The 11,690-nt window shown below is 59.0% G+C and overlaps 1 protein-coding gene across 6 annotated transcripts in view; it reads left to right on the plus strand.

The window, feature by feature from the left end:
- Positions 1–10,901, plus strand: part of RERE (arginine-glutamic acid dipeptide repeats) — a 366,200-nt gene extending 355,299 nt beyond the window's left edge. For all 6 annotated transcript variants that reach the window (XM_074377496.1, XM_074377499.1, XM_074377498.1 and 3 more), the window contains 9 exons: positions 442–641; positions 1,872–2,033; positions 2,413–2,526; positions 2,805–4,132; positions 4,212–4,434; positions 4,656–5,376; positions 7,176–7,322; positions 7,771–7,951; positions 8,244–10,901. In XM_074377496.1, the coding sequence (XP_074233597.1) occupies positions 442–641; positions 1,872–2,033; positions 2,413–2,526; positions 2,805–4,132; positions 4,212–4,434; positions 4,656–5,376; positions 7,176–7,322; positions 7,771–7,951; positions 8,244–8,277 (3,110 nt within the window). In that variant the 3' untranslated portion in view covers positions 8,278–10,901. The remainder of the gene's footprint in view (positions 1–441; positions 642–1,871; positions 2,034–2,412; positions 2,527–2,804; positions 4,133–4,211; positions 4,435–4,655; positions 5,377–7,175; positions 7,323–7,770; positions 7,952–8,243) is intronic.
- The last annotated feature ends 789 nt before the right edge of the window (positions 10,902–11,690 follow it).

Raw genomic sequence — 11,690 nt, forward strand, 5'->3', positions numbered from 1 at the left:
CAGGCCAGGCCCAGACGCTTCCCCGTTCCAAATGTTTGGGGAGTTGAATTGAAAACCCGTCAGGGCAGTCATTGACTTGACGTGTGCACTGTCTTCAGGACTATTTAGAAAGTTGAAGATCTTTATTTTACTTCACTCTCCTGTGCGCAGTCAGTATGGGGTGCTGACCAGTGGGTAGGATAGACTTGCTCGAGGTCGGGGTGGAGGTGCCTGTGTTTCTTGAAAGTCTGCTGCCAGCTCTTCCTGGGTCTCCTGAGATGAGATGAGGGTGGTGGATATTCCTGAAATCCTCCCCGTTCCAGGAAGAGAGGAGGACAGCATGAGCATCTGAGCCCCCTGAGGATGCGTCTGTCCGAGCCCATAGAAGGGTCCCTTTGCTCGAATGTCTGTCCCCAAAGATGTTGGGTTTTGAGTTTGGGCCCACCTCTCTTTCTCACGCAGCCTCCAAAGACTGGCACCACGGGGGCCGGGAGAACATCCTGCTGTGTACAGACTGCCGCATCCACTTCAAGAAATACGGCGAGCTCCCCCCCATCGAGAAGCCCGTGGACCCCCCACCATTTATGTTCAAACCTGTCAAAGAGGAAGACGATGGGCTCAGTGGGAAACATAGCATGAGGACACGGCGGAGTCGTGGCTCGGTGAGTCCTGTGGCCGGCAGCCTGCCCTCAGGCGCCGCTGACCACTGCTCCAGGTTCCTGGGAGGCTGGGGGCCAGCGCCCACCAGGAAGACAGGAAGTGTTTACTTGCGGCAGAGAAACAGACCCCTGGAGGTGGAATGATTCGCCCAAAGGCATTAGCTTTGCCTGCGGGGTTGGGAAGAGCCCTCTGTTCCTCGCATCTTCCTTGGGCAGTCAGCAGGTGTTGGTGTTGAAGGGCCAGATACACACCCTCAGCTTCTTTCTACAGGGAGCTCTTCCGTCTGGGTTTCTGGCTTATTGCAGGCTCTCCAAGGCTCTCACACCTTCCTCTGGCCCGTGGGCCAGTCACCCTCTTGTGTCGCGTATCTCCGCTATTTGAAACTTGCAATCTCTTTTTTAAATATTTGATCCAGTTTGGGGAAACTTTAGGTACATTTTTCTACTCACTGCATAGCCTCTTCCATTAGAGGCTTGTTTCCCAGGTTAAAAATACGACAAGGACTTTTGAGAGAAAAGTTTTCCCAGGTGAGGGGCAAAAGGTACCGCCAGAGTCTCCCTAGAGCGCTGGCCTCCCCAGTGGCACCGTGCACGTTCCCCTGACCCTGGCGTCCTGGCCTCTGCTTGCTCAGAGGGGAGCTGGTGGACTAGCATGAAGCACTGTACCCCCGTCTCTCCTGAGCCCCCAGGCTTTGCAGAAACATTACTAAAGGCTTGGTGGTTTTAGGAGTTGAGCTACATTGACAGCTCAGCTCTTTGGGTCACTTCCCATCCTGTCAGATGAAATCAGCGTGTGTGTGTGTTTGGATCTGGTGGGAAGAGTGGGCAGTTACACGGAGTAAACAGAAAGGGGGAGGTGACTTCAGGCTGACTTTCGGTGTAATTGTCACTCCGGGGAACGTGGCAGAGTAGCTGCCTTCGTCCCCCAGAGGGCCTCCCTCACGTCAGTTGCCCATCATTCAGGACAGTCCCCGAAGATGTGAGCTTAGTTTAAGCTGCGAGTTTTTCTCTTTTTCCATGTGAACCCACCCATTCACCCCCTCCTCCCTTTGCTCCACATTGACCCTCATGCAGTGGGGGACGGCTAGAGGTGCCTGTGGTTTGCCAGGGGCCGGGATTTGCTGTGTGGCTGTTGGTGGGAACTGCTCTTGAGGCTCCTGTGGGGGAGTGGGCTCAGGTGGCCCGTGTGGAGACTGGGGTCCAGTCTGAACAGCCTCCCTTTTGGGTGGGCAGATGTCTACACTGCGCAGTGGTCGAAAGAAGCAGCCAGCCAGCCCTGATGGTCGGGCCTCGCCCATCAATGAAGACATCCGCTCCAGCGGCCGGAACTCCCCCAGTGCTGCCAGCACCTCCAGCAACGACAGCAAAGCAGAGACAGTGAAGAAGTCGGCCAAGGTGAGGTGCTGGGGGCCGGGGTGGGAGCTGGACACCACTGACACCTGGGGTGGCTGCTGGAGCTCAGCCCCCTTGAGTCCCTCCCATTCACAGAGCTTCCCCAGTCACCAGCACAGCCTCAGCCTGAGGCTGCAGACTGGGGCCTGGAGAAAGGGGGTCCCTGCGGCTCCCAGCACTGACCCTCAGGGGCCACCTCTGCCTTGAGATTCCTGTCCCCAGATACTTGTTCCTTCCTTGCTGCACTGGCCCCTTCTAGAGCTTTCTTGCCCCTGGGGATGGAGCTCAGAATGCGGGACCAGGTGTCAGCCGGCCACAGTCTTCAGAGGCTGCTGGGCCATCCTCCTCGACCTGAGGCTTCTTGTGGGCTTTCCCACTGCAGAAGGTGAAGGAGGAAGCCTCGTCACCTCTTAAGAGCACCAAGCGCCAGCGGGAAAAGGTGGCCTCTGATACGGATGAGGCCGACAGGACCAGCTCCAAAAAGACAAAAACCCAGGTGAGGTTTTCAGCTGAGTCAAGTGATGGCAGCCAGCAACTAGTGTCTTTTGAAAAGCTCCCCTCCCAGATTCTCCCTGGGTGGTGGCAGTGTCCTGGCTTCTAGGGAGGGGCCTAGAGTGGCCCCCGAGACTGGCTGGATCAGGGCCGGGCCCGTGGTCCCTGGAGCCACGCTCGCTGCCTCATTGCACAAACCTTGCTATGGTCCGGGTGCCAGCATCGCGGGGCGGAGAGAGCCACCCTCCCCTAGAGCCTCCATCCTCCCTTCTCTGGCCCTAGGAGATCAGCCGGCCCAACTCACCGTCTGAAGGCGAGGGAGAGAGTTCAGACAGCCGCAGCGTCAACGATGAGGGCAGCAGTGACCCCAAAGACATTGACCAGGACAATCGCAGCACGTCGCCCAGCATCCCCAGCCCTCAGGACAATGAGAGCGACTCGGACTCCTCGGCCCAGCAGCAGATGCTGCAAGCCCAGCCTGCAGCCTTGCAGGCCCCCGGCGGGGCTGCTCCAGCAGCCTCCTCAGCCCCCCCCGGAACCACCCAGCTGCCCACATCAGGGCCCACGCCTGCTGCCACTTCTGTCCCTTCACAGGGCTCCCCCTCAGCCTCCCAGCCCCCCAGCCAGCCGCAGGCTCCGTCAGCTCCTGCTCCCCACACCCACATCCAGCAGGCGCCTGCCCTACACCCGCAGCGGCTGCCCTCACCGCATCCCCCGCTGCAGCCTCTGACAGGGCCAGCAGGCCAGACGTCTGGCCCGCAGCATCCCCAGCCCCCGCTACACGGTCAGGGCCCGCCTGGCCCTCACGGCCTCCAGGCTGGGCCTCTGCTTCAGCACCCAGGCCCCCCTCAGCCCTTTGGCCTCCCTCCCCAGGTCTCCCAGGCAGCAGCTCACCCTCACACCTCCCTGCAGCCCCCAGGCTCTCAGTCGGCCTTGCAGCCCCAGCAGCCCCCACGGGAGCAGCCCCTGCCGCCAGCACCCTTGGCCATGCCGCACATCAAGCCCCCGCCCACCACGCCCATCCCCCAGCTGCCAGCACCCCAGGCCCACAAGCACCCACCTCACCTTTCAGGGCCCTCACCCTTCTCCATGAATGCCAACCTTCCACCCCCACCAGCCTTGAAGCCCCTGAGCTCCCTGTCCACCCACCACCCTCCTTCGGCCCATCCTCCTCCCCTGCAGCTCATGCCTCAGAGCCAGCAGCTGCCCTCCTCCCCGGCCCAGCCGCCTGTGCTGACCCAGAGCCAGAGCCTACCCCCTGCCACTGCCTCCCATCCTCCTGCAGGCCTCCACCCCATCCCCCCTCAGCCCCCATTTGCTCAACACCCCTTTGTCCCTGGGGGCCCTCCTCCCATCACCCCTCCAACTTGCCCCTCCACCTCCACTCCTCCGGCGGGACCCGGTCCCTCGGCCCAGCCACCCTGCTCTGCTGCTGTTTCTTCGGGAGGCAGCGTACCTGGGGGGGCAGCCTGCCCACTCCCCACGGTCCAGATCAAGGAAGAGGCTCTGGACGATGCCGAGGAGCCAGAGAGCCCCCCGCCCCCGCCTCGGAGCCCATCCCCTGAGCCCACGGTGGTGGACACCCCCAGCCACGCCAGCCAGTCGGCCAGGTATTGGTCCCCAGGGATCTGGGGTTGGGGCGGCCTCGGCCTCGGCAGGGACCCCAGCGAGACACCGGGCCTTTTTTAGGTTCTACAAACACCTGGATCGGGGTTACAACTCGTGTGCGCGGACGGACCTGTACTTCATGCCTCTGGCGGGATCCAAGCTGGCCAAGAAGAGGGAGGAGGCCATCGAGAAGGCCAAGCGGGAGGCCGAGCAGAAGGCTCGAGAGGAGCGGGAGCGGGAGAAGGAGAAAGAGAAGGAACGCGAGCGGGAACGCGAGCGGGAGCGGGAGGCAGAGCGAGCCGCCGTGAGTTGGGCCTCAGGCAGCCCTGCCTGGTGGGCTCCCAGGGGGCTGGTCCCGTGGGTGGGCTGGCCCCGCGCACCTGCCTGCTTTCTCTCAGCACCACGTGCTTTACCTTCGCGGCCCCGGGAGGCTCGGTCACTGCAGGGTGCAGGCGGGCAGCGTGGCCCAGACCCCCGCCCCCGGATGACTGCGCCCCAGGCTCATACCCTCCCTTCCTTTCGCAGAAGGCGTCCAGCTCCGCCCACGAAGGCCGCCTCAGCGACCCCCAGCTCAGTGGTCCCGGCCACATGCGGCCATCCTTCGAGCCTCCGCCAACCACCATCGCGGCCGTGCCCCCATACATCGGGCCCGACACGCCAGCCCTCCGGACTCTGAGCGAGTACGCGCGACCCCATGTCATGTCGCCCACCAACCGCAACCACCCCTTCTACATGCCCCTCAACCCCACCGACCCGCTGCTGGCCTACCACATGCCTGGCCTCTACAACGTCGACCCCACCATCCGCGAGCGGGAGCTCCGGGAGCGCGAGATCCGGGAGCGCGAGATCCGGGAGCGCGAGCTGCGAGAGCGCATGAAGCCGGGCTTTGAGGTGAAGCCCCCGGAGCTGGACCCCCTGCACCCGGCTGCTAATCCCATGGAGCACTTCGCCCGGCACAGTGCCCTCACCATCCCCCCGGCCGCGGGCCCCCACCCTTTCGCGTCTTTCCACCCGGGCCTGAACCCCTTGGAGAGGGAGAGACTGGCCCTGGCGGGCCCCCAGCTGCGGCCTGAAATGAGCTACCCGGACAGACTGGCGGCCGAGCGGATCCATGCTGAGCGCATGGCATCCCTGACCAGCGACCCCCTGGCCCGGCTGCAGATGTTCAACGTGACCCCGCACCATCACCAGCACTCGCACATCCACTCTCATCTCCACCTCCACCAGCAGGACCCCCTCCACCAAGGTGGGTGCCCTCGTGGGGCTCTGAGAGGGTGGTGGGTTGAGCTCTGGTGTGAAGGAGGTTTGGACCCCAGACGGAGCCTCTGCCCCAGAGCAGAGATTGCTGGCTCCTGGCAGATCTTAGGATATCCAGCCTCCACCTAGGAAGCCGTTGTCCTTGCTGGGCCCCTCAGCTCTCCAGAGCTGCAGGTCCCCCAGAAAGCTGAGTCACTCTGAGGCCTTCTGCCCACAGCCTCATGAGAAAGCTTAGTTTCTTGGTCCTGTGCCCGGGGTAGGGGGCGGGGAGCGGGATGGAGAGGAGCAGCCTGTACTCATTGGAGCAGGTTAAGAGCAGAAGGCAGGACCCAAGGAGCAGGACGAGGCTGGGGGCCTTTGGGGCCAGGTAGAGACACCTAGCACTCCCAGGGAGGCTACAGGTTGTCACTGAGTGGGAACTTTTCCGTTCTCCTTCAAGGAATGGGGCTTGGGCTTCTGCTGGTTTTGAGCTGGCTCTCCTGGCCAGGGCCACCCAGTCCTGTGTACTCTGGGAGCATGAGCTTCTGAAGGCCCGATGACTGGCCAACTGCAGGTGCAGACTGGTCTGAGGCGGAGACAGGACCGGCTGGAGCCCTGCTCCCTGTGCAGCTCTGCAGAGTAGCCAGACGGGGTGGGAGATGGCCTAGCCCTGCTCCCAAGTCAGCAGATGTGCCTCCACCCTAGGCCAGGGCCTGCCATAGGGGCGCATGGGTCCGCCTCCGTGCTGGGAACGGGATGCGGGACAGAGTGGGCCACAGAGGGAGGGAGGGCAGCCCCTTTATTCCTGTTTATGTACCCATCCCTGTCTGACGAAGGAGCCAAGAGCTGTCACACCCACCCTGTGGTCCCAGCACCTGGCACCTCGATGCCACTTGTGTGATCAGCGGATGTAGGTGGTCCTGTGTGAGGACAGACAGGCATTCATTCACACCACGTTAGTTCATTTGACGGATGTCTGCTGAGCACCTGCGGAGGGCCAGGCCCAGCTGTAGATGCTGGTGACACCCTGTCCTTTAGCTACCACGCCTGGTGGGCAGCCAGTACACGTCTCGGTTTATGAAGAGCAGTCAGCGTTCCGAAGGAAAACTGAGCAGGGAGAGGGAGGAAGAGAGCTGGGGGCAGCTTGGCAGTTGTAAAGAGGGCAGTGGGCTAGCCTCACCAAGAAGGTAACTGCTGAGCCAAGATGCCACTGGGGTGAAAAGACGAGGAGGAGCGGCAGGAGCACCTCCAGGCTGAGATCCAGCGCAGAGGGCCCGAGGCCAGGCAGTGCTGACTCCAGGGAACCAAGGGGTCCCCTGGGATTTGTTGCCAGCAGAGAGCCCCCCTGGCTCATGGCCCCATCCGGCAGTGCCTGCTTTACTGGCCTTTTTGGGGTTCGACAGCTGAAGGGCCAGAGAGGCAGCCCTGGGAAGGGTGCTGGTCCAGCCAGTGGCTGGGAGGAGGAACACTGGCTGGGGCAGGACTGGAGTGGCCTTGGGGTTCCTGTGGACCTGCCAGGTGCAGGGCGGGGGCGGTTGGCCCGGTGGGCTCTGCTGATCTGGAGTCCTCAATGAAGCGAGTCTGGGGAGGCTCTGCCTGAGGGGGGCACGCGGTAGTGGGAGGAGGACAGGTGTGTGTAAGTGGTCACCTCTTCGCTGCTTTGTTACTTTCTGGAGGTGGGAGGAGGGCAACAGCCACTTCGGGTCAGGGTTATTGGTGACCAGGAGCTAGCTGTGGAGAGGAGGGGGTCACTGGGGGTTACCGCCAAGGAGGGTGCCGCCTGCATCTGCACTTCTGCCCCCTTTTTAGGCTCAGCCGGCCCAGTTCACCCACTGGTTGACCCCCTGACCGCTGGCCCTCACCTGGCTCGTTTTCCCTACCCACCCGGCACCCTCCCCAACCCTTTGCTTGGACAGCCCCCCCATGAGCACGAGATGCTTCGTCATCCGGTTTTTGGTAAGAACGCACCTGGGGGAGGAAGGGTCCAGGGTGAGAGGTGGGTTGGTGGGCTGGCCCGGTGTCCCTTTCGTTCGCTTATTCGTGTGTTGAGCACAGACGTCCTGTGTGTTGGGAATCTGCTTGCGGACAACGCAGGCAAACTCTTGTCCCCAGAGAGCTGGGGGGTGGGTATAAATGCCCAGTGAGTGCCAAGACCGTGGGGGACAGTGGAGGACAAGCAGAGGTGCCAAACTCAAATGAGGCTCAGGGAAGGTGTCTGTGAACGAGAAACACTGGGCTGGGGACTGGGGCCCCGGGCAGGGGATTCAGGGGTCGTTTTCCTCTCTCCCCTGGGGGTCTCTGCTCTAAGGGTCCCTGCTGAGTAAGTAGCTTCTTGCTCGTCCCCTGTCCCCTTGGGAAGCTCTCTCCTGACCTGACCTCTTGCCTCTGGCTGTGTGTTTGGCAGGCACCCCCTACCCCCGCGACCTGCCTGGGGCCATCCCACCTCCCATGTCGGCGGCCCACCAGCTGCAGGCCATGCACGCCCAGTCGGCCGAGCTGCAGAGACTGGCCATGGAGCAGCAGTGGCTGCACGGACATCCGCACATGCATGGTGGCCACCTGCCGAGTCAGGAGGATTATTACAGGTGGGGCGGGGCGGGGCGCGGCCGGATGGGGCAGGGCGGGAGGCCCCTGACCTGGCCTAAGGGCCGCCCCTCCTGGCTGTGCCCATGCTGCCCCCTCCCCCTTGTCTACCCCCCATGTCGGAGTCAGACTCCTCCCCCTTATCAGACTCCTCCCTCTAGTCTCTACCAGGCCCTGGCCTCTTGGCCCGTCTTGGGGAGGGGAGACGTGGGAAGGGGCAGCAGTGGGCCGGGTCCTGCCGGCCCAGTCCTGATAGTGATTCCTTTTTCTTTTTTTTTTTTTCCCCCATTCCAGTCGACTGAAGAAAGAAGGTGACAAGCAGTTATAAGTTATTTATTTGTTAACGCTGGCTGTGGAAACCTCAGTTCTTGAGGGGGGAGAAACAGGACTTTTTACATACAATAGGAGCTGCAAAAGCAAAAGGAATATCTTCTGAAGATTTCTTTATATATTTAAAAACCCCACAACTGAAAATGTATCAGCATAATAGTGCTTGTTTGTAGAGAGGGTTCCTCGAGACTGGTTTGGGTCTCCCTGCATGACAGTCCCCCAGAAACTTAGTGAGGCCTGGACTGGACTGAACATTTGGAAAACTCGCCTGCGATCTTGGGGTTTGCCTTCAGTTTTCTTTTCTCTCCTTGATTTCTGCAGTAGGTGCTAGAATCCAGCTCACGCCCTCCACTGTGCGTGCAGACACACTCAGCTGCGTGTGTTCCAGAGCCCACAAGGTTTGCAGATAGGCAGCATATGAGTTTGGAATCCAAGAGCTATAATTTTTAAAAAATCTTTTATTTTAATACATTGTAGGAAATCTTCATAATTTGAGAAAGTTCTGCAGCATGGCTTTTTACGTCTGTAAATAAATAATTTTAGAACAGCCTTTTATTTCTTCCACAAACTACTATTCTGATCTATTTTTTCCAGCCATGTCACTAATTGTGAATTCCTACCAGCTATTGACAGAATACAGAGTTGATTTTTTAATAAAAAGTTATATATAATTATCCCTTTAATTAAAGGGAACAGATGGGCGTTACTAGTTACAAACGGGCAAAAGTGTGGAACTAGGTTTGGGCGCAGCAGGGAGCAGCCAGGGACAGTGTTTTGCAGGGACAGTGTTACAAACCGTGTCTTTGTTTTGCTGTTTGGTTTTCACTTCGGTCTGTTCCCGGCTTGTGCTTTGCCAGCGGTGCGGACATCTGCTAGCTTGAGCCTCTTTTATTTTGCACCAGGAGCACGGGAGTTAAATGTCCCCCGTTCTGTCTCTGCGCAATCGAAAGCACATGTTTCTGTGTGTCTGACTGTAGATTTCCGTATAGATTTCTCTGCACGTGCATTTGATTGTTCTGGACGGACTGCCTTTTTTAGTACTTGGACAGTTTCATAAGCATTCTGGAAAGTTCAAGAAAGTGATTCCCTACAAGTCACTCACACGTTTGCTCGCCAAAGGAATCTGTTAGAAATCTGAATTTTTGTGTGTGTCGTCGTTTGGATTGTCTTGTGGTGAGGCCGGGCCATCCTCGCCACAGCCCCAGGCGGCTTTTGAGTGCGGGGAATCCTGGAGTTGGCCTGGTGTGGGTGGCAGCCTGTGTGTTACCCTAGGAGCACTGACCCACGTTGGACTGGGAGGCCATTTGGGTCCCGCTTTTCATCCTGGAAGTAAGGCGGGAGTCGGGGCCGCCGACACGGGGCGGGAAGCAGGCTTCCACCTGGGGGCCACTCCCCAGGGGTCAGGCATCCCTCAGAGAGCCCACCTCTGCTTTCTAAGTTGCCCATGTGATGGGTTTTCTCCAGAAAGTGTTCTGCACCTGTTGAGCAAGCTTTCTGCGAGGATGTGACCTTTTCTGTTCCTCTTCTCTCCGATTCTTGAGGTTGTTTCTGCCGTTGTATGCGGTGGTCACATCCAAGCGTTGTCAGACCACAAGGGAGACTGAGGGTCAGTGGACGTGATGTGGGTCCAGGACCGGAGTCACAGCAGGTAGGTCGAGGGGCTGGTGCTTTGACCCAGAAACCAGCAGGTGTTAGCTCAGGTTCAGGTTCCGGATTCAAACCTGCACCGAGGGCATTTCCAGTTTCTATTAAAACCATGTTTGGTTTCAGTTGGGACAGGTAGAGGATGGCTTTGTCTGTTGAAAATGTAGGGTTTTTTTTTTCTTTGTTTTCTCGCATTCCATTTCTGCCTTAACTTCAGCTTCTTGAGGGGAGGCAAGCGCAGATGAACACTTTGTCATCACTTTGGTGGCCACATTGGCAGGAGGCGTTTGCGTCCCTGGGGCTAGTGACGGGCCATGGCGCCTCTTCCCGTGGGACCCGGGCCTCCTGCTGCTCCCCGACTCCTGCGCTGAGGCCCCACCTTCCCCCCTTCTTTCCCCCTCTTGGTAGAACATGATGCCTACCTTTCGGACAAACCTTTATCTCTTCTGTCACCCGTTTTTCCAAAGAAGGGAGAGTGAAGTACTTTGAAGTCTGTACTTGAAAACTGTCTGAAGGTGTTCTCTCGTTAGGTTTTGATTTTCTCCCCACACCCCCAGGTGAAGCACTGAGATTTTCCATGAAAAACCCACAACCCGAAACCCTCACCTGGTCACCTGCAGTGTGTTTAGGAGGCCCCAGACCTTCTCGGTGTCTTTGAAGCCCGACCCCTTGGTTTCCGTTTGGGTTTCCTTCCTTTGTTCGGAGTTCAGTTTCACTTTTCCCTGTTTTATGTGTATCTTGTTCCACGTCGTCAAGGTTGAGCTTCTCGTCGCCACAGCGGGAGCGGAGTGTACATTCTGATTTGCTACGTTTATATATATCTTGAAGCTAAATGTATATATGAGTAGTTTGCCATGAGACAACACAGTGTAAACAGTAGACACCCAGAAATCGTGACTTCTGTGTTCTCTCCATTTGAGTATTTTGTAATTTTTTTGAAATATTTGTGGACATAAATAAAACCAAGCTACACTACAACTTGTGGTGGACTGTGGTGCACTGCGTCTCGTTCCTGGGGGGGGGGGCTCGGGCGGAGGCTTGGCGGTTGACCCCAGCCAGCCAGCCCGCCCCCCCGCCCCCTGAGTGGGGAAGGGGCAGCGGCTTACCAGCACCCCGCTTACCTTCCGGAGCGGCTTCCAGAGAGATCCCGTCTGCACTGAAGAAGGGCTTCTCTGGTGAGAACAATTGCCTTCTCTCACCTGCAGCTATTGGGCCCAAGGGGGTGTCACTGGGACCAAGAACACCCTCTCCTCTGCTCGGGAGGGCTCTGAGCCACCAGCCAGTGCAGTGGTCTCCTGGCCACTCCTCCTGCCTCGTCCCCTCCCTGAAGCCTGCCAGTGCCCCACCCTACCCTCAGCTGGAGTTGGCCTCCAGGTTGAGGACGCATCTTAACCTCCCCAGTCCCCTCCCTAGGAATCTTACCCACAGACTTCATACCAGGTGACCTGCTAGGTGTGGGTATGGCCACAAGGGGGCAGCAGTCACCAGGATGCGGTCCTCCTGCGGTTTCAGAGCTTGTCAAGGGTGTTGAAGTGTCAAGACCCCCTGGAAACGTATATGCTGGCCTTTTCACCTGGGATGTGGCCGTGAGTTTCCAGATGTTTTGGGAGATGTAGCAGGAGTGACCCAGAGCACTTGAGTCAAACCACGCAGGGTCTGCCTTGTGGAGGCTTGGGGAACAGCCCGTGGCAGGCACTACCTGGTTCAGGCGCGAGGAAGGTGGGCCCCAGAGGTGTGCTTGCCTGTGGCCCTGGAGACAGTCTTGTG

This window comes from Camelus bactrianus, chromosome 13, assembly GCF_048773025.1.
Source record: "Camelus bactrianus isolate YW-2024 breed Bactrian camel chromosome 13, ASM4877302v1, whole genome shotgun sequence".
Taxonomy (NCBI): Eukaryota; Metazoa; Chordata; class Mammalia; order Artiodactyla; family Camelidae; genus Camelus; species Camelus bactrianus.